The sequence below is a fragment of the Anticarsia gemmatalis genome, chromosome 2, assembly GCF_050436995.1.
Source record: "Anticarsia gemmatalis isolate Benzon Research Colony breed Stoneville strain chromosome 2, ilAntGemm2 primary, whole genome shotgun sequence".
Lineage (NCBI taxonomy): Eukaryota > Metazoa > Arthropoda > Insecta > Lepidoptera > Erebidae > Anticarsia > Anticarsia gemmatalis.
In genome coordinates, this window is record NC_134746.1 from 8,932,592 (window position 1) to 8,955,324 (window position 22,733).

Consider the following 22,733-nt stretch of genomic DNA (forward strand, 5'->3'; position numbering starts at 1 on the left):
TGTACCAATCAGCTCTTCCGTCAGCGTGGACTATAGTGTTATAGCTTATTATCCCGTAATGTAGTTCCCGTTCCTGAGAGATTTCCAGGAAAAACTATGCTGGGTTCTTTCTCGAATCTCAAACTGTCTTTATATAGAAATCGCTTCAGTAATTTAGGCATGAAGAAGAGACAGACAAAGTTACTTTCGCATTTAAGGTCGTTTTTAGGTCGGTAAGATAACACGGTTATAAATCAACTATCTACAATGAACCGTCGACAGAAGAAAGGTCCGGAAAGACGGACGGACACGGAGGTGAAATCGTGTGTTACTTCTAATTTATGACGCGGAATATTGAAAACGAAGACCCTCTGCCACAACAGATTCATGAATAAATTCACAGTAGAATAAAATCCTATAAACTCTGGCAGTGATAGCCGAGTGGATTAAGTTGGCACCTTGCATGCAAGTTGTCGACGGTTCGAACCCGGGGGAACACACCAATGACTTTTCGAAGTTATGTATGTATAGAAATACTTATTAATTGCTCTTAACGGTAAAGGAAAATATCGAAATGAAACCTTGCATGCCTAAAGCACTTGGCCAGTGTGTTGGACTCAAAGCCTGCCCTGCAGTGGGACAGTAATGGGTTGAAAACCCAGAAACTCTGGTCTCTGCTTATCCTTATAGTGTATGTATCTAGTATACATGTGTGAACAAAAACATAGCCATTTAAGTTTAAAGTTATGTGAGGACAATGGAAAGTAGATCACCTTTATGGCTTTAACTGGAGCGCAATTATGAATTGTGACAATAACAATAAATTGTCTTAATTCTGCCATTCCGACCTTCAATAATAAATTATGGTAATCATACTATATTGTTACTATAATCGAACAACTTCGTAAAGAGCCGTGTGTGCAAGTATCGCGGCTAAGGATAGTATACAAAATTCAGAATTAAAAACATGACTCACTGTGAGGTTTTGCAGCGATATTGGCCTGTTTAGGTACAGCTATTTTATTTTGGAAGTACGCAGAATTATTGTTTATAATCTAGATATACATAAATACAAAATAATGGAAAAATGACGTGATATTATATATGTAATCTAGATACGTCATATATGCTAAGTGAGTCATAGTTCTAAGTTGTCATACTATACATACAGTATGTCTTCTAAAAATCTTTTCTAGAAAGTTCTATTTAAAAGACCCCTAGCTAGTGAGTTATGAGCTCCAAAACATCCCCCACTAGCTTCCCCATTATCTATTTGATACATGCGGCTTGAACAGAAACCCCAATATGCAGTAAGTTTGTATAATATACTAGCTTGCGCCCGGGGCTTCGTTCGCGTGGAAAGATGTTTTCTGTGATAAAAATTGTCCTATGTTTACTCATGGAGAATGAAGCTTTTTATTAGATAAAGGATTTTTGAATTGGTCATTTTACTTCAGATACTGTACGCTTTTCGTTACAATCGGTCCTATCGAGTATTAAGAGTTTGACATTTATAATGGACCGCAAAATAGTTCCTACGGCGCCCGCTGGAAGCGCTACTAAACTTTTCATACAAATGTTGTCGATAGCCGAATGTGGTAAACAATAGCGCTACAATATAGCTTGCATTCAAGTTGTTGGGCAACACCTATAAGTATTGCAGAAAATATGTCAAAAATAATTTTGGACTGCTAGTGACGAGTGATAATAAAACCGGATGTACGTAAATTTAAAAAATCAAAGTTACCAAGATGATTTGATTACTTAGTAAAATATTTCGTTGTTATGTCGCCTTCCACAATATAATTTTCATTGTTCTAACTTACGTAACTAATAATTAAAATGTGTAATACCTTGGTCATTTTACAACTATTATGGAATTTTACCAGAAATTATTCTCAGACATTTTTTTAAGAATATAAAAGACAATGCCACAATGAAGTTTTAATTGTACCTACTTAAGGTCATTTACACCCAATGAAGCCGGCAAACAAGTTTCGAAAGGACAAGATACCTACATCGTAATAGAGTATTTGTCAGATTGATGATTTATTTATTCACCTATAAGTCTATCTAATTAACTAGAAATCGGTAATTATTGTAAGAAGGAAATAAGATAGATTGATCCTAGACCTCCAAAGCGGTCGTTAGTCCTGCGAAAAGGCAGAGAATATATTGGCAAAGTTAATAAATGACCCAGGGTTGAACCGTGTCAGAAAATTGGGGTTGAACCTAACAGTATACACTACTTACGTTAGACATCTATCAAGTTACAATCGATAGTTACATTTCTATTGGTCGTAGTTAAGTAGAAAGGACTCAAACCACACTTTCACCACAATGGAGTTAAGCATGTTATCATTCTCCTGAGGGTACATTTTAACACTCTTCATACTGAGGGTTGAGTCGAGGTAGAAGGAAAAGTAGTTTCCATATACATTTAAAAATAGGGATTTCACTACATCATAGATTTCAGGAGAATGATTGCATACTTAACTCCATTGTGGTCAAAGTGCGGATTGAGTTCTTTCTGCTTAACTACGTCTAATTCAATTTGTAGAATACGCGTTAATGCTAAGAGCATTCGGACCTATTACCATTATTTACTCACCCTAGCTTGATCTACAAAGGCACGTACACTTCCAATAACAATTTTAACTCAACCCAATAAAATTCTGTTCGGTAAATAGCTTACCCGAATTGAAAAAGTAAATCTAACTGAAATCCTTCTTTCTATCTTAGTCATAAAGTTTGTTAATCAATCAATGATCAATTTCTTAAAACGATACCTTTTTACTAATGTATTCAGTCATTTAGAATTCTTCTCCTTTTACGATGAAATAGAGTCTGACGAAAAATACTCATATATATCATGCACACATCATTAAATATCCACGAGAATGTCACACAAATAAGAGGAAAACTGAAGAACAAACCTCCAGTTGTGATTGGAAAAAGTTTTCGAATCCAACTTTAGATTTCAGCGGCAACTTAATCCTATTAATTGTTAGAACTTCCAATCAAATCTTAACTTTTTTAGAACTCATCAATCGTTTATTTTTAGGTTCCTTCGATTGTTTAACCGAGAACTTGGAAATAGAAGGTAGAAAAATACAATTAGATAGAAGTTTTGTCTTGTAATTGTTACTTGACTGCCGACTTTATGTCGAGAGCCCGTGGATTTGAATCCCACACGGTAAAATAATTTGTGCAATCCACAAATAGTTCTTCCGGGTCTGGTTGCTCTTTATGTCCATTTATTGTATGTATGTTTGTAAAAATCCCCGTAACACAAAAGCAATTTATTAGTGAGGGAGTTGTCTTTTTAAATATTCAAAAATAATCGTGACACTATTCACGATATTTTCATTTCCATTATGTATTGTTTCATTATAAGGGATAGCTCTGATTTTCAATACAAATGCTTAAATGAAATCTGCCAATTTATTCATTCATTTACTTCATTACGTCCGAACAAATCCGGTTGATCAACCTCCTCAGGGTTTAATTAGTAGCGTTCAGTCGTGTCCGATGGTTTTTGGCATGAGTTAACTAGCGGACCAACCCGAATTTTCAAATGAATTTAAGCCTTTACCTCACCTTTCATCGTAGAAATAATAGATATCACAAAAAATACCTACGATTTCATATTATTTACATACATATTGAATTATAATAATAATGTTTTACAATACATATGCTTATTACTATATTTGAATCAACTGAAAATACATTATCACGAATGTCATTACGTGTTACACCTAGATAAGCATAAACAGACAGTAGATGTTTGGCACAAACATGATTAGAGCAACATTATCTAGTTATACATAGCGTAATTGATTCAAACAAATTACATGTCTTATTAAATATTTAAACTCATTACTACGTCGATTGACTAATTATTGTAAAGCGAAGTGTGTAACTAGGAAAGAAGATTTTCTTGCGCGTCGGGCACTTTGGTTGCAAGTTTGGTTTTGTTGCAGATATTGTTTTAACGTGATATTGTTTTATGGAAGTAAAAGACTTTGTTATAACAGATTTCTATAGGCTTTAAACCTTATTATGAGTCCTGTTAGAACTCACAAATCATCTGTATAGCCTTGCTGGACGCTTATGAAACATAATCGAAGGAATACAATAATCATTTATTGTATAGTATTACAAAATATGTGATTTACACTTCATCATCCGAAGTAAGTGAACCTTTAGAAGCGTTGAACTTAAAATTAAAATAATCATAGTTGTACGTAGTATCGTTGTCATCCATAACATAATCAAAAGTAGCCGTATTATTGTAGTCAGTGAAATCGTCAAATATAGTAGTAGGATATTCTTGAGGGAAATTATCGGTCATATTTGTAAAATCTTCCTCAGACGGTCTAGTTCTGGCTGGGCCTATGAGAGGCCGGACTGGTCTGTGGTCATAGCAACAGATAAAATCGTGACGATAACAAACGCGACTTATGTACAACATATAACCCGTCTTACATTCGCCTCTCCTCATACATCTACCGTCTTTCTTCGCACACAGCGGATCTGGAGACAATATTACATTTTATTAATAAGGTGGGTGATTCTAAGTGTTTATTGTACTATGTTGCAGCTGTAATCTATTGAATTGAATTGTTCGTAAGCGTGAAGTGTCACGACAACGATGTCAACGACACATCGCAATAACAGGACTGCAAGCAAGGATAATGCAAGGATAATGGGTGCATATTGTTTAATTAAAATTTGCATGATTAATTATTGTGTTTTAAAAGTACATAGGCTTCATGCGCTTTTAAAGTGTGTCATGTTCTGAACAGAAAAGTGATCAGGCTTTTCTGCTTGTAATTTTATAAGACGAAGAATGATCGTCGAGGGCTATGACATCATGAAATTATATTTTTTTATGTAACTCCCTAATAGAAGACTAGCCTAGGTGATAACTATGATTTTTGTGTCTTTGTTATGGCGTTAGTGAAGTTTATGTGGAAAATGTCTTGTGAAATCTATTGTGGTACTTGGTAGGTAAGTCAAAAAAAGGTTTGCAAATCATACATGTTGTGTGTCGTGTAAGTTTTAAAAGGGACATAAGGAAGCGGTTCTTATGGAAATAAAATAAAAAAACAATTATCAATCATTTACATACGTATATTAGTAGCGTAGAATATGTCCTTCCCATTTTTAGTCAGATGGCGGTAGACATGGTCCCTGTACGACTGGGGATATTTTAGATTAGGAAACAGGGTTTTCAGCATCGGCATTTTATTAGTAGTTGCTTCTTGGCTAGAAGATAGAAATACTTGTGAACCAACAATTAAAACAAATAATATCACGTACAGCGACATTGTAATACCAAATACAGCCTCTAATTAACTCGTGTAACGATGCGTACTATTTACTTTTTTATCGGAAAGCAATCAGTTAATTATTTTTAATGCCTCTGTATGTGCAGTTAATTCGACGGGAAAAACCAATATTGTGATTTATAGGTTTAATTGGTATTTGTTTATCGTGTCACTTTTCTCGCGGGAATTGCTGACAATATTGACGAATGCTTTACACTCTTATCTCGTCACTGAGTTATACTAAAAAAATATATTATATTTTTAATTAAATTCTATCAATATATACTATCTGTCTATCAATATGTACGTCTTATACATATACTTCTCTCGTACCCTTTTTACAGACCAGACTAGGACACATTCAAATACGAGTAGCATTTACTACTTTTATTTTCATGATAGTGGCACCTAAATATCTTTCCCCACATTTTTGTCACTACATCTTATAAATGTGACGTAATTGGCATTCCTCACGAAAAAACTCACTACCATAAAATAGTGAAATAGGTACTTTTTGTGAACCACGAAATGTGTGCTTTTCGCACCCTGAAAGTAGGTTGTTTTACCGTAACGTCTGGTTTACGACTGGGCGTCGCAATACATAAAACTTTTATGCCCACACTTTGGGACATTAGCCGCGCTTAGAACTAAACTTTGCCTTATTTACCTCTATCCAATTCTAGGTCAGACCAACCTTCATATTTAATGGATAAAACTAAAACAATTTCAGATATATTTTGATATTTTATATTTAAGTGAAGTTTGAAAATAGTCTCACTTCTTTACGGTCATTAAATATTTCGGCATTCAAGAAAAACGAAAACAAAGCAATAAATCAATAATTGATTAAAAAAAGATATTCAGATTCAGAGAAGGCGTCCATTTGGCTATTTTTTACCTCTAAAACAGTACACAATTAATGTTGCCAAAACACCCTAAAGGGAAACCTGAATCACATAATTTAAAATATTGAAACAAATCGAGAATACAAGAGACATGGGTTAATAACACAAAAGCGTGCAGAATAACACTGTATTGAAGTAATAACATTGCTGCCAGTAATGCACTTCAACAATGAGTCAATTTACTTAATGAAAACTATATTTATACACCACTGGGTACGGACAATTTATAGATACTGTTTATAACAAATTGTGGAACTGATAGTCTAGTGTTTGTACTTCGTTTAGGATAGAATTGAAAGCCTTTTGGAGAACAATATATTATTTATTCATACTGTCAGTACAATAGTAGATGTCCTTTATGACAAAATGTATGGATGTAAATAAAGCAAGGAGATTTTGGAGCGACTGAACTATATGGAAAAGGCATGATTTTATGTATAGAGCAATATTGTTTAAATATAAAAGTATCGTATATTATGCATCGTATACTTATGTATTGTAATCGAAAATTCTTAAACTAGGTTTTTGAAAGTTATCAGTCCGATTACTAAATACTATTACACTGTAGAACGTCAAAGTTACAAACACGTAGCTTTGATTAATGGAATCTAATATGAATACGACGAACTCAGTGAAAAGGATTGCCAGCAACTATTTGACAACTTGAAGCCGCAAGTAGTCAATAGTCGTGATGCATTTCTGTTCCAATTAGAGCAAAGTTGAGCGGACAGCATTTAAATTGCATATTTGCATACATAATGTAAACTCTCAACAATATTTAGTTCGCGTTGATGGTATATTGTGTACCTAATGTTTTACCTTTCAGTCTCTAAAGCACCTTCTGTGGTTTAATTCAATTTTGCAGCGCAATTAGCAATGAGCAATTGCAAACACGTAGTGTTGCGGTTTCCAAATTGGAAAGCAAAACATTTCCTTTGGGCAAAATACAATACAATTCTGATAAGAGTGTGTTGTTAATAACTAATCGTTAAAAAAGAATATCAATCTCGGTCATATTTCACAGTACAAAGACTTCAGCTGGGTATGGGTCTCTTCGAGTAATGATAGAGCTCCTTGAGTCTACCACGACGACAAAGTGCCGATTAAAGATTTCGTAATTCTTCCGTAGCTATTGAAATGACTTTTAGGTATACAATGTTTCCTCACGACATGAGGCGGTATTTCTAAATATATAAGTAAGTTCGAAAAGACATCATTATTCTCCTTTTAAACCATTAGTGAGGGATCCGAATTGATAAAGAAATGTTTACTCTGCTATTACAGCTAATAATTAAAATTCAAATTAGACTGCTGTTCAACTACTGAGAATGAATGTTCTCGGAAAATGTAAGTGAGTGTTATAACTCTTCCCACAATCCATAAACTGTTCCCAAGGTGGCAATCTGTTGTGTTTTTACGGAACTCTGAATTTCGGTGGCAGTTATTCTGTATTCATTTATGTAGATGACGTTTGTTGGTGTTCGTGATTACATTTTACGTATCTAAATAATAATTTCTATAGATTTATGTGTTTGTGTTTCTAAATAGAAATAATTTATCTAGTCATTTGTAACCTTGGATGTGCTTTAAGCCTCTTAAGCCATTGCAAAATTATATTTCTATGTATTTAGGTCAAAGCTTTTTATAGGTGTCACACGGTTTCGAAAATATCCAGAAGTCTGAGGTAAGTTACAATAATATATTGGTAATTGTATTTTGTTATAAGTAAACTGATAACTTGTTATGCCTTAGCAATTTATACTAATTACGTTAGTCGTAATCATTATAATTGATATCACAATAACGCAAAAAATCGCTCTTTGGAGTTCGGACACTGTTTATCTCTTCAAAGTAAATAATAATATAAGCTGAAGATATTATGTTGCCTTCTCATTCATAGTCATTGAAGTATTAAGAAAGAACCGGATACAGAAACGGCTTACATCGGATTAAATACAACAAAGTCTTTTCTCAATCTCTTTACTTAATAACAAACTTATGATAAAGGTGATTTGATAAAATTCGCGCCAAATATGTGACCTTTATAGCCGTATGCATCGTGTAGGCGTGAGACATCGTAAACGCGATAATGCTGTTATCAGCCGGTGACGTACGAAACGTAAACTGATTTCGGGCTAGTACCACGATGTCATGGGCACAACAGAATCGTATCATGTTTCCAATAGTTCCGCACACGTATTCATTTAAAATTTCTAGTTCTTTTACTTCTCCTTTAAAATCTTTCACATTCTTTTTTTGCCTACATTCGTTCATAACAATACTCTCTTATGTAAAAAAATGGATATTATTTCCGCATGATAAATCTTTTCTGTCATAAAATATTTTTTCTCACCAAAGGTAAATGTAGCTTTCTATTATCGAAAGAATGTTTCAAATCGGTTCAGCAGGTTGGGAAATTTACCCCAAACAAACAAAGGAAGTTTACCTCTTTATAAATATAATATAGTACGAACTTAAATTTACTTCCACTTTTTGAGTGGCAGCTCCTATTACAGTTATGTTTGAACTTTTCGATCGATATCTTGTTGTTGGAATTTCAATTATTGTTAAGGTTTATGCTATTATAATGTACTTTTACTTTAGCGTTTATTTCTGGGAAGTGAGCCTCGCTATCCGCGGTTAATTAAAACGGACGTCTCTTTGGACGCAATCTTAAGGATTTCATACAACTTTTTACGTTCAAACTCACTTAATTTTTACAAAAGTTTTACCTAATTTAATGCAATCTTTATTTATAAATAAAGGTTCAAAGAATTATAAAAACTTCACTAATTTCATTCCTAAAATCATCTTTATAATATGCAATCCCGTAATATGCTCGTATTTGAATCGAGAGATCTAAAATATATAAAAATACTGTTACCTATGCCCAAAATTAGGATAGACTATTTCCTTTTTTAATTTTATTGTGTTATCCGTTCGACCCTCACTACTTACCGCTACTTCTAGATAGATTCTTGCGCAGTGACCCAGTAACACCTGCTCATTTTATTCACAAGGACAGCAAAACAACAGTTAACTGTGATATAAAAATCACCCACGAATAAAAACCTGTTATGTACCAAATGATAGTTACTCCATTAAGTTCATTGACGTGGAATGAACGAAAGGTCGCCAATCAAAGTTAATATTTAAAAAACTTGCGATTATTCTACAATCTACGGCCGACGAACCGGTTGTAAGGTTTTCCTCGTATTCGTAGAATCCTAGCGAGATAAAACATAAATAGAAAGATAACGTAATTAAGTCAGTGCGAACATAAACATAGGACCGGTCATATGTGTGTTTGGTGTAGACTACTACGTTCGAAATGTGGTACGCGGCGTTCATATTTACCGCATTGTGCATATTCACATATTTAATAAAGAATTTAAATGATACTGGACCAAATAAAGTAAAGTTCTATTTTAATTTTGCGGTATTCTATTTTTGTGGATCTCTAGTTTCGGCTCTTATTTGGCCGTATTTTCTACTCAGCCCGAAAAATGTGAGAAACGCAAAGTAAGTACAAATATTTTTTATTATTTAAATATTTTTAAATAAAAATCACTTTTAATAATAACATATTGTGGAGGTGTCATTGACAGATAGATAAATGTTTATGAACAACGCTAAATACATTCTATAAAACAAATCAAACTTAAGAAATTGTCATATTAAACCAACCAACAAATTACAGTTTACTGCATACCTATTCGAATGACGCAAAATACGAGTTATAATAAAATTGTACCACAATACACTGTAAACAATGTATAGGAAATATTATTATAACAGGGAAATAAATAAACAAACGTAAATCAATGATGACTAAACCTAAGATCAAGTTCAAATATAAAAAGTCTTGCAACTTAACTCCGAACTAGGTTTACATACATAATATCACGCCTTTTACCCATAGGGGTAGAAAGAGATCAAAACATGTATAATAGAATACGGGAATTAACGCGAACACGCATTTTACCTTAAAATATAAAGGCAGACTGCCTGGGACCACGGCGAGTGCAACCTGCGCCGAAACGTTAGGCATTTTAAGGTAAAATGCGTGTTCGCGTTAATTCCCGTATTCTATTATACATTAAACATGCAACGCGAGAGTTTAAAAGTTATGAGATCAAAACATGTTTTTTCGATAGGGGTAGGCAGAGACCAAAGAACGCCACTTGGTACGATCCTTACAAACTTCCCTTGCCTTATTCACATCCATACATATAGTCGTACGAAAATAGCTTTAAATAAATCATTAGGTCGGGGAAAAAGTCTTTTCGCATTATAGTATGTATGAACTTGTAATAAAAAAAAAAAAAACGCCCTACACGCCTACTCGTGTCTAGGACGGCTCGAAGGTCCTTGCTAATCCAGGGCGCCGTAATTTGAATTGAACGACTTTATGTACTGGAAACCTAGCTCACCTAGCTTGAGGGTACGACTAACTTCTATTTGTGCTACATTAAATCCAAATGCTTTGTGGTGTCTCTTTTATTTTTTAAAATAGTTTGAACGTTTAGTGTTAAAGATATTATATGTTATGTGAAAAATATAATAAATGGTGTTCAGATTTTTAGTTTGTGAAGAATACTGTCTTAAACTGGGAGGGCGCTGGTGCTTATAGTACAGGTCTTCCATTTTTGAGCACCAGCCGCACAATTATTACTTAGTGTTTGTTTACTTAAGTTTGTTTTGAATACTTTGTAAATCGATGTAAAGTGGTGCAAAAATAATAAATAAATAAACTGTTAAATGTCACTGTTCGTTTTCCTAATAAAATAAAAAAGTATACGTCCACAAATTGTTCACATCCATACAAAATGTGTGCATGTGAATGACGCAAGTTTGTAAGGACGTCTCTACGTACCCCCATGGAAATGAGGCGTGATATTATGTATTCATGTGTCGACGTACACAAAAGAGAAAATTTTGAAACATTAAGGCATTTTAAAACAATGAAGTCTACAAAAAACAGACAAATAACTGACAATGTCGTGAATAAATTAAACTTACTCGTACCTACACGAAATAAATAAAGCAGCATAAAATGAATGCTTCAATAAATTGAAAATATGCCAATAAAAACAATAATATATCAGTTTACACAGAACTGTTTATCTGTGTATTTAATACTCATTATCTTTTAGTAACAGATAATATCGGCAACTCCGGCCTCCGTTGATTAATAACATTTATCAACGTAATAGAAACGGCCTTATAAAATTTTCGAGGGCCGTTAAAACGTGAAATATTTTGCATAATTAATGCAAGTTTCGGGGTCGCTACATTGACTTTGAATCTTTAGGGTCATGCATAAATAGATCTTGTTTTTTGTTGATTAAAAATCGAATATGGTTTTCGTTTTCTCACGACAACGTGGGTAATTAATTATTATTAAGAACTCATCTCAACCATAATTATTATTATGATTGATATCATATGATTCAAAGTTAGGTTCACAACAAACCGGAGTTCAGTAATGTGCTATGTCAACAAAAAATATAAGTATCGATGTATTAATACATTATATATCCCCATCCTCATTATAATACCTCTTATAAGAAACTATACCAGTATCTGTAAACAAACAATATGCAAAGAATAATGCAGGTTTAATGACTCATTTAAAGCTTAAGTTGATAAAAAGGATATACTGAATTATGTACGTTTTTATCTAACCACGCAATACATAGTTGTAATATTATATTGTTTTCCTGTTCCTGATGCGCAAATCCTAATAAATCAATAAACTACCAATCTTAATAAATTTTCCGGCACTTGAACTAAATGTCTAACTAAAATACAGTTCAATAAAAGTGCGTCATTGGAGTAGGAAATAGAGTCGAAGTTGCTTTCGAACACAAATGAACTTTTCTAAGGAACTTGAGTTGGATAAATAAACCGAAGTTAAATGTGTCCCCACATTGGAACTTGTTGGCTAAAGTTTTCGAGTAAAGACCACTTAGGGCTGGCGTGGGTTGAAGCCCGTCCCTCATCAGTCCGATCCAATCAATTCCCCCAAAATTATTATGTGGACATTCCGAACGCAAATATCACATGTACGACGTTATTCGTAATTCTGTTATCGGTGAGCAAATATTGTAACACAGCTATACATATATTGTGCCAAGTATTGTTTATTTGTGCGCCTTTTGATTTAATATTGATACTACATCATACTAACAGACCCTAATCATGATTGATGAAAAATTAAACTAGCAATCCATATTAAGCAGAGGTTTTCCAAATTATTACGCAACATCGATTGCTTTAAAACCAGGACTATGGCAAAGCAATCTTGTTCAATGAAGACTAGATCTTTCGATTAGTAGATGGTCCGCTTTCGTGGTGTACCGCGACAACGCCTTGCAGTCGCACTATTCAGGCATTCGGCCAACGTACCCGATTTCAGTACACCGCAAGGACCGCAGCACCATTCAAAACTGAAAATCTATACTAGCTAGTTATTTGATTACCTGATAACTTTTACCACAGGATTACACTGTTTTTCTCTAATAATTGTAAACGTGTTTGTTTACAACTCAAATTGCACTAATTACTCCAATTAATCAGTAGTATTCATTTATAAAGTGTAATTAAATAAAACATTTGTTTTGATCATAAATTCTGAACATGTGCGAATCAAAATGGGATTGTTTATTGTCACGAGAGATTAGATGACCTAATAACTAATCGCAATAAATACGTAAGAATAACAACAAGAGGTCACGATATTCAAGGCGAATGCGAAGGCAGTATAAAACGGAAATACAATTTATTTATAACATCTTTTTGCATTCGACCTTATCGATGTCAAGTTAGCTTAAAAAATATAAAGACTTCCGGTTTCCGCCGATAACAGGCACTTTGAAGTGAAAGAAAAACCTTTGCTGATTATATCATCAGAACTTTGTAAAAAAAATGTTATAAATACAGGATAATTACGTCAGGAAATTGGTGTACCAAGTAATATAAAAATATAAAGGTAGTAAAGTCGTAGTATTTCAACTAAGAGGAAAAGTTACTGTACTTACCATTTCTTAGAATGTAAACAAATTCTACACGAAAACCTAGTTGAAGTTTTCTTCACAAGTACCACAATTGTAAAGATTCGTCTAGTCTTGTTGCGAACATCTTCATACAACTACGAATAATTTGATTCAACCAGCATTTAAAATGTAGAAACAACACAAAAATAGAGTAACATCATACTTTTAACTCAGTAATTGAATGGGTTAATATCAAAATGGTAAAAAAACATTGTTACACTTTGTGGATCTCCTTTGAACGAGGCCATTAGTAAATTAAAAATACATACGGTAGTTCCTACTCGTGGTTATAGGTTGCGGGAAAGGTTCTTTAATTAGTTATAAAATGCTCCATCGAGGGTTTTCACTTTGTGACGTAATCTCCGTTAGTTTTAAATTCCTATAATTTTGAGACTTAGAAATTCTTGTGCTCGCACACCATGTTATTAATTGTCTGACTGGACATTTGGCCGATTTGCGAAAGTGAATGGGTTTTTGATGATAGATGTCTTAGATAACTTTCTCTACTAGTACTTGTCAACGTTTTGGCCGTGTAGGTAAGAATTTTACGTCGCCATTACAAATGTTTGATTTTTGGAATGACATTACACAAAAAGCAAAAAGGGCGAAACTTATTACAAATGTAGATTATTAATATTTCAGCAAACCGCCGAATATTTAATGTTACAGTAGAGTTGAACGTAATAAAAGTGTGTGGACTTATGACGTAAGCATAGTTACGGGCAAAGAACTTTGGGACTTTTAGTTTAGGGTCGTATTTAATCCGGCAGCTGTCTTTCCGAAATTCGGTAAAGTGCTAGAATAAGTAGGCGACTAATGCGATGTTTTTCTATCCCATGTGTAACAGTATCACCAATTTTCTATACTATTTAATTCAGTAGCTAGGTACTTTACAGTCGGTACGAACAAGTATCAAGCATTTGGCATTTAAAATGTACTGAACAATTAGTTCCCACGGTAACCGCTCGTGGCACTGATCAATTTTTTGTACTAAATTTCTCGATAGCTAGCCTGTTGTCGATACTCGATAGTAGTAGAGAATCGTACTACAGATTATCTAAATTGATTTGCGCTTTACCAATTTAAAAATACTTTTGCTGATGTTAATCAGTCTTCAGCAGGCTGGTAAATTTCACTCGATCTTTCCATAGTCCCGTTATATTCACGTAACTATTCTATTATTCTTGTGGCGAATAAACAATGGGAGTATTTCTTTGAACTAAGCTGAAGCATTTGACACCGAGAACTGTACGGTGACAGCAGCTTGTCTTACCCGTTTCAACGTCATATCCGTGTCTAAGGAAAAAGGATATCATCGGTTAGCAGGAGAGTTTACCCGTATGACAATACATAATTGAGTCGTAAGTTTGACCGACTCTTTCTGCATCCGGATATATTTTCATGTGTGTGGACATAAGGGCATTGTCCCAGTGACAAGCTATTGAGTAGAACATATTGTATTTGTAGTGAATAGCCGGCATATTTTGCTTTTGAGAGACGCATATCTTATGCCACATATGAACTTAATTCTTAGTTTAAAATATAAATAAACCTAGCATTTCGGGCTGAGCAATGCAAAAGCAATCAACTTCTATGTATAGTCTTTTGGGTCATAGGATTAACCTAAAACTATAGGACTACTCAATTGCTTTCTAATCTGTCAATTCAAATTGCATACGTGCCTCTTGTGCGATACAATATTTAGGTACCAACTCCTATCGTTTGATACGACCACACCCTAAATCCCGTGCAAACATTCTACGTCATAAGTCAAGTTATTTATTAAATCCTTATAATAATGAGTGCTTATTAGCCATAATTATACTCGTAATTAGCAGTAGCCCGTGACAATAATATTTATATCAAAACTGCATCTATCTGTGACAATTAACCGAGCTTCGTAATAAGATTGCCATTGTAGTTTATCAGTTAATTAATTTACAGAAATAACAACATCCTGGTTTATTATTCCAGATACTAACTGATATGGTGACCGGTCTCACCAGTTACCTCGATTCTCTACTGCTATCGACTACCGACAACCGGCTAAATATCGAGAAATTTTGCTCTGAAATTCTGAAATTCTGCTTGAGAATCTGATCAGCGCCTCTTGGCAGGATATTTTAACATCAAACTCTCGATACCCGACAGTATGGACTATAAAAAATTACGCTACTGCTGGCTTTTATTTAATTGCCAAACGTGATTTTACTCGTAATTCATTTAAATTAGTATTAACTTCAAATGTTTTCGATCATTTGGTTAGCTTTAAGTAAGTAAACCAATTGTACCTACAATTAGTTAATCTGCGTACAAAGCATAAAATTATTTAATTTAAACGAAAAAATCTTCCTTAATTTTCCTTTCTCGGTCGGTTTAACATCGACATCAAAACAATTTACAGAAAAAGGCCACGTAATTTTTACCTTTTGGCTATTTTAAGAAGTACTCAGCTTGATTTGCAAACAATGTACAAGTAAAAACGACCTGTAATAATGTTAATATTTTTAGTTTAAGTCGCACGAACTCTCATTCGCCATCTTATAAAAACAATGGGACAAGAATATAGAGGTAGTTTTTAGTTAATTCATGTAAAATTCATACTACGAATATTTACGTAATTATATATACTTACTGTATGAGTTATTTACGTAGTTTACCAAAAAAAAATACTTGAAGTTATTGTGTTAAATGTTAGACTTTATGAACAGGTTTTGTGTTAACATTAGAGTAGATTTCGGTTAGAGACTGTAAAATATCGAAACAAAAAGTTGCTGAGGATCTACAATGTATTCAATAACTTATTAAACGATGTCATAATTTCGCTTTCAGAGTAGGATGCCGTATTTTAAAGCACGTAACGAAGTTCTACGACTTGAAATGGCATCTACGAGATGGACACATTTTATCAGAGGACCGAGGAGCAGTCATCATCTCAAATCATCAGAGCTCACTTGATATATTAGGTAAGACAAGACTTATCATACTTAGCAAGTAATTGATAGTAATAACCGCCATTGGATTCCCACGAAAGCATTTCGGCGCAAACCCAAGAGTATTGAATATAAAGTCATAAGTAGCCATTTATAGGGAAACCTTGCATGCCTAAAAATTTGTTTAGTATAGTTATTGAGTGCATGCAAAGTCCCCAACCCGCACTTGATCAGCGTGGTGGACTCAAGGCTTCCTTCCCCTTCGTTTGGGAGGATACCCTTGGCCTGCAGTAGGACAGTAATGGGTTAAAAGAAAAGTAGCAACTGACTGACGTACGAATAGAACCGAACTAATGTGCACTTTGCTAATGTGATGCACGGTATCTACACTTACCATACAAAAAAAAGGCCTGCACTAAGTAGAACTAAGTCAGTCATCAGTTACATTACACTCTCTAGTATACCAGTTTTGATAACTACTTTCATAACAACTACTGTTACTAATGAGCAAGTCTAGACCAAACTTCGATATAACACAATGTTCAATTTAGATACCTTCCTAAAAAGGTTACACGGAAAAAATATTTCATCAGGATTAATCATACCTCAAACAGAATTCAATCACGCAATTTATTTTCTATATGAACACGAACACAAAGGCTTATAAGTTCATTCACATCCCACGTTATTGATAACTGCCTTTAGCATTATCTACAGTAATTCTTTGTACGCGTATATTTCAATGTGGTTGGTTATTTTTTTCAGGAATGTTTAATATATGGGAAGTGGTTGACAAGTTGGCAGCGATTGCAAAGAAGGAGATATTTTACGTGTGGCCCTTCGGTCTCTCGGCCTACCTGGCCGGGGTCGTGTTCATAGACAGGAGTAATGCGAAAGGCGCTTACAAACAACTAAACGTGACCTCAGAGGTCATGGTGAAAAATAAGGTTGGTTGAATTTATTCGCACAAGCTTTTTCCGCGGTTGATTACGTTAGCCGGAATCGGGTTATAAAATTTATTGTCCGATCCCCTTTAAGCATAACTCGATAATGTATAGTCTGTTCGATTCGCAAAGAAAAACAACAGCGAAAATCCCATTAAAACTGCCCCGTTTTATGTGATGCAGTGGCAATAAACGGAAAATACTTTTTTATTTCCACGCGTAGACACTGATACAGTAGACACATTTACTTGAGCATTTCAGGAACTACAATAAATCTGATTAAGTTTGAACAAAAAGTGATAACTCAAATGCTATCAATTGTTTTAAGCCTCTTACTTAAAGCATTCATTGCAAAACAATGTCTCTTTGCTTTTCTGTCAAAAATGTATGTAGACCTACACCTAACAACTACCTGTACCTTAGGTACCTGTACCTAACAAATTCTGTCCAATTTCGGATAACATACATACGTAACACGGTTTAAGCAATTAACCGATATAATTCATCTTATCAGTCAAACCGAATGCGGATGGAGATATAATATTTTGCAATATCAACGGTTGTAATCTTAATTATCATATAGGTAGGCCGATCTATCTAACAAAACAGATAAAACTGCCCATGTCAATATATAAATAAAATCATATAATTATTATTACGTAAGTAACTATAATATTATCTAAGAATGGCCTAATCCATGAATCATGTTCGAAAATATTTAGGAGTTTGTACCTTGTTTATCGCGTATATTCTCCCTTTAGAATTCCTCGCATCATGAATAGCTACAAGGGCTCACCGGAGAACATTAATACCACCCGTAAACCCCTATAAGGGGAATCCCAAAGTACCTACCTAGTCATATATTCAAACTCGACCATTGTATTATTTGTGATCGAAGTACGACGTTGTTAGTACACAATTGGCTGCTGCCTATTCTCCTGATAGCTGAACGCACCCTTCCTTCCGCAGGGGAACATAACTTTAGTACAAACATGACATGTGAAAAGCAATAGGCGCGTCACGTATCCTATCAAAGTATCTCATTTCCGAATGTTCCTTAACTATTTTCGTAACTTCAGCATTTAAACAGCCTGATTAAACCTAGGTACTTCTATTTTTCTCATCTACTCTTTAATGAGCTCGGAAACTGTGTTGCATTTCATGCTTAAAATTTATTAAAAGCACTTAAAAGCATTTTCCCTGTTTGCATCATATTAAAACAGTAAATTTAACACAACCCCTGTAAACGTAGATATTGCTTGAAAATTACCTTGTTGCGAAGTAGAGTAGTTTATTCTATTGATTTACAATCCGACTCGAGGTGGAGCTACGAAATTTATAAAATATTCAATATTATAATCAGCTTAGCTTTGATCAAGACAAATATAAACATCACAACTGTCTAAAAAGTCCAACGGGAATTCAAACAGACATTTTACTGAGGAAAGTGAAAAAAAATACGACGCCTTTATGAAAATTATTTGTTAAGCGAAAAATTTATTTTTTGCAGACCAAGATTTGGATTTTCCCTGAAGGAACGAGGAACAAAGATTACACAAGACTGCTGCCATTTAAAAAGGGCGCGTTCAACATTGCGGTAGCAGCGCAAGTGCCGATCATACCGGTTGTGTTCTCGCCCTACTATTTCATAAACAAGGAGAAATATATTTTCAATAAAGGTAAGTACCTCGGCGTCACTACATACATTCTGTTCTCTGATCTGGAAACATCTATATTGACATAATATGAATATTTTCCTTTGCTTAACTTATATTATTGACGCTTTACGTAACTACATACGATATTTTACGTATAGTAGGTACTTAGTTATGTATTTTTGCCTAAGTCGGTTTCTATAAAAAGTTGTAGGAGAAATTCGGATAAAAGCACTTTGTCGTTATCGTTACTGACTTATGTATTCAGACGTACTAGCTTATCACTTTGCGTCTTCTGAAATTCAATAATGGAATAAAAGATTTTATATCTTTGCTTACTTTTCTGTGATTTCGCACAGGTCAAATTTTCCGTGACCCTTTCATTCTGTGCAAAAAGTAGGCCATCTATATTCTAATTTGGCCTTTATTTTTTCTATCAGCAGAATCCCCTTTACTGTTCAGCCGAAAGTCTTTCGGTGAAAAGTAAACTAAACTGAAAAGAGCTGTAACAAAAAGTAAAATTCTAGGTTGAGATTATTAAAAACAGTCCAAATTAAATTTTCTTTGGTTTAGTAAACTAAGAATTCTTGAGTATTAATATGGAATATATAAAGATCAATAGATATATAGAATACATTTAAATCAAAGCTCTACTTAATACGTTACTTGCTTTCATACGAACTCTACGTTGCTTTTCGCGAAACTAGTAGGTACTTTTCAAACTACAGCTAGATGCATACGCTAGGTAATTATCCCACTGCTTTTAAGTAAAGGTGAGCTTAATGTGTTAATATGTCTTTGTATATTATTGTGCCCTCTCTGCAGATTACTAATGAATGTACGTGGATTCATTAAGTAGCTTTCTCTGTCTTATGTCTCGAACTAAAACTGTATTAATTATGATTTCAAGACGTCGTTTCACGTAGAATGTTCTTGACAAACAATGGAAACATCTTTACTTTACCTACGTTTGTTATAGCTTGGATCTACATTGATTCAGCATACAAAATAGCACTATAGTATACAAGGGGTACTTTTTTACACCGACATAAATGTATGTAACTAATTCGTATCTAGAAGAAGCTACTTAAAATCATAGGACAGAACCAATGCACGACTAAAAAATAATGCAGTTTCTTTTTTCTTTCGCAGGTCACATCGTAATCCAATGCCTCGAGCCCATCCCCACAGTGGGGCTCACCATGGACGATGTACCAGATCTCATCAAGCAAGTGCATGACAAAATGTCCGTAGTCTATAAGGAATTATCAAAAGAGGTCGTCAACGCTTTGCCAGCAGACTACCCCTTCACTCTAGTAGGATAGAAAGACTGTATAATTATTTAGTTTTAAGGGTTGTTATTCTATTTTAATACGTAGATAGAGTTATTGAATATAAAACTTTTATACCGACTAAGCTTTTTTATTTGGATTTCGGTGTGGCGAGCGCGGAGGTGCGATAAGATGCGTTCAGAAAGGCGGCCGTAAATTCATATGTCTTCAAGATGATATTATTGTATCATTGATGTTTACAAAATCTTTATATTTAGCAACCACTTTTCAGCAACTCTCGTAATAAATCTTACATTTAAAACAACTTTAAATGTAAAACTTGTGGAAATATTACTATAAATATTACCAGCTCTAAAATTCAGATATATGTACTTACTCTTTCTATTGCGGACACCTGTATCTTCATCACATCGTTGTTGAACTTTAAATCGGGCAAGTCAAGAGTCCATTATCAAAAACATTTAAACTATTTTATTATCAAATCAGAAATAAATAAAGGAACTCCTTGACTAGTGTCAATTTACACGCAAAGTAATTTAATTAACCCTATAAAAACAATTCGAAACACTTACCTATCTAAGCAGGGCTGGTACTTGACCGAGTTTGAAACAAGAGTCACTTCGGCTTATTAATCACAAACATGGCCGCCTCTTGGATCCTGTTACCCCTTGATCGATATCCAATTTTTACTCCTTGATGGCTTATAGAGAAGAGATAACTTCTTAAACGCACTTGGAAGTCAACTAGCAGAGCTAGTTAAGAAAACAATTCATACATTAAGAACCAAATAGGAAGGGCATGCCAGTGCCACTTTTACATCAACATTTTTTATTCATGTATTTTTTTCTTCTAAAATAAATCACCTTTTTTTAAATAAAAAATTGCGGATCCCCTTTTTTCTTTTGAATTTGTGAAGTCCCGCTTTGAGTAGAGTATGGTTTAAAACCGATTCATATTCAAACTCTTTCTTATATATTACCGACTCTTATACTATGCATCTGAAGTTAATTTCCACATATACTATGAGAGTGCACTACTACCCCATCCTGTGCATTAAAGCTAAAATTTTCCGGCGCTCATATATTTTATGAGACAGTATATTAAATAAACCACAAACTATGAACAGAGGTAGCACTGTAGCAGCACACGATTTCATTATACAATGGTCTCATAAAGTTGTTTCAAGCCTTGTTAATGGCATTTATCCTCGTTTACAAATAGAACAAGAACTTATACCTATTTAATTAAATTCAGTTAAAGTAATTTAAATCTTAAAAGAGTTATGTATATTTTACCACTCAAATAATGTCAAAATGTAGTTACTATATAATCGATCTTTTGTATTTATATTATCTACAATGAGTTGATAGAAAGTACAATTTTATTACGAACGACAAAATTTCAAACGAATCTATTTTGAACAACATTGCATATTTTTGAATTAGTAGGCACTAGAAACAAAAACAAGATATAATATATAACAACATATTATGTACCTGTACACTTTTTGTAGTTTACAGGTACATAATATCTATAAATGTGAACTCAAGACTTCACATTTATACCCTATAATTTTATGTTGCTTGCATTTTATCTCCAATCTACATACACAAGGAGCTCCGAATTTTATAAAATTTTGCATTTCTCTGATTGAAGCGTGCGTTACCGCCATACCTACATTTTCCTGACGAAGAGCGTAAATAATATAGGTACCTAAACAAAAGGCTGTCTCCATAAACAATGGAATACATACCATAGGTCATGCTCATGAGTCATGACGCAGCCAGCAGTAGAACTTCTAACTGAGGTGTCGTATAGAATAAATAACTAACAGAACTTTCCCAGGAGCAGTTTCCAGTCATTTCGCCTTTATTTTGTTCAGGAACTTTTCTTTAGCCCCGTTACAATTTCAACCCAATTTATTATACTTCAATGTTTAAAACAATCAGCATCAGTCTGTCGCTGATATTTTTGCTTATTTTTACCTTAATTTTAATGAACAGGATTTCCTTTCTAACAACTTGCGCACTTGGTTCTTATTGTAACAGCCAATAACATTTTATTACGAAAACTCTACCTATCCCACCGTTCATTATGAGCAGTCTACGTTGTATTTGGTGCAATTAAATATTCTCAGCTCGTTTTACGCTCTAAAAAGAAACAATGCCTTTAATTTCCCAAAAGGGACTTCCGCAGCCCTTGGCTATAACTTGTAACTAATACAGTCATAATTTTGTCAAATGTCAGGACAGGGCTTTACATAATCGTGTTTAAAGTAAACTGGGGTTTGGGAACCGGCTGTTTCATTTTGTCTTTGAAGAATAAAGAGCTCTTTAAAAAAATAATTGGGGAGATTTTTTGACTCAGAAAAGTCCAAGCCCCTTGGCCTTTGCTGTTGTTTTTGAGAAAAAGGAAGTACCTAACAATTTTATGTCGAAAATACATATGATTATGTTTGGAGACTCTATTATTTTTTACGATAACGTCATACGTGTTACGGAAATTGCAGATTGCGTATATTCAGTAGAGGCATTAAAGCATTAATGTAATACAGCAGTCATATTTTACATAACTAGTTATCCTCTGACAACAAAACTGATGGACGCTATAGCCGCACCTCAAGACTTGGCC

At 34.0% G+C, this 22,733-nt stretch overlaps 2 protein-coding genes across 2 annotated transcripts; one reads left to right on the forward strand and one right to left on the reverse strand.

The window, feature by feature from the left end:
- Positions 1–3,494: 3,494 nt before the first annotated feature.
- LOC142978443 (uncharacterized) lies at positions 3,495–5,419 on the reverse strand. Its single transcript, XM_076122907.1, has 2 exons — positions 5,117–5,419; positions 3,495–4,518 (listed from the first exon to the last, which is right to left on the reverse strand). The coding sequence occupies exons 1-2, from the start codon at positions 5,313–5,315 to the stop codon at positions 4,157–4,159; spliced, it is 561 nt and encodes a 186-aa protein (XP_075979022.1). The 5' UTR covers positions 5,316–5,419; the 3' UTR covers positions 3,495–4,156.
- Positions 5,420–9,479: 4,060 nt separating this feature from the next.
- LOC142983512 (1-acyl-sn-glycerol-3-phosphate acyltransferase beta-like) lies at positions 9,480–20,222 on the forward strand. The gene is made up of 5 exons (XM_076130440.1): positions 9,480–9,742; positions 16,111–16,244; positions 16,977–17,158; positions 18,666–18,834; positions 19,963–20,222. The coding sequence occupies exons 1-5, from the start codon at positions 9,552–9,554 to the stop codon at positions 20,133–20,135; spliced, it is 849 nt and encodes a 282-aa protein (XP_075986555.1). The 5' UTR covers positions 9,480–9,551; the 3' UTR covers positions 20,136–20,222.
- Positions 20,223–22,733: the final 2,511 nt, after the last annotated feature.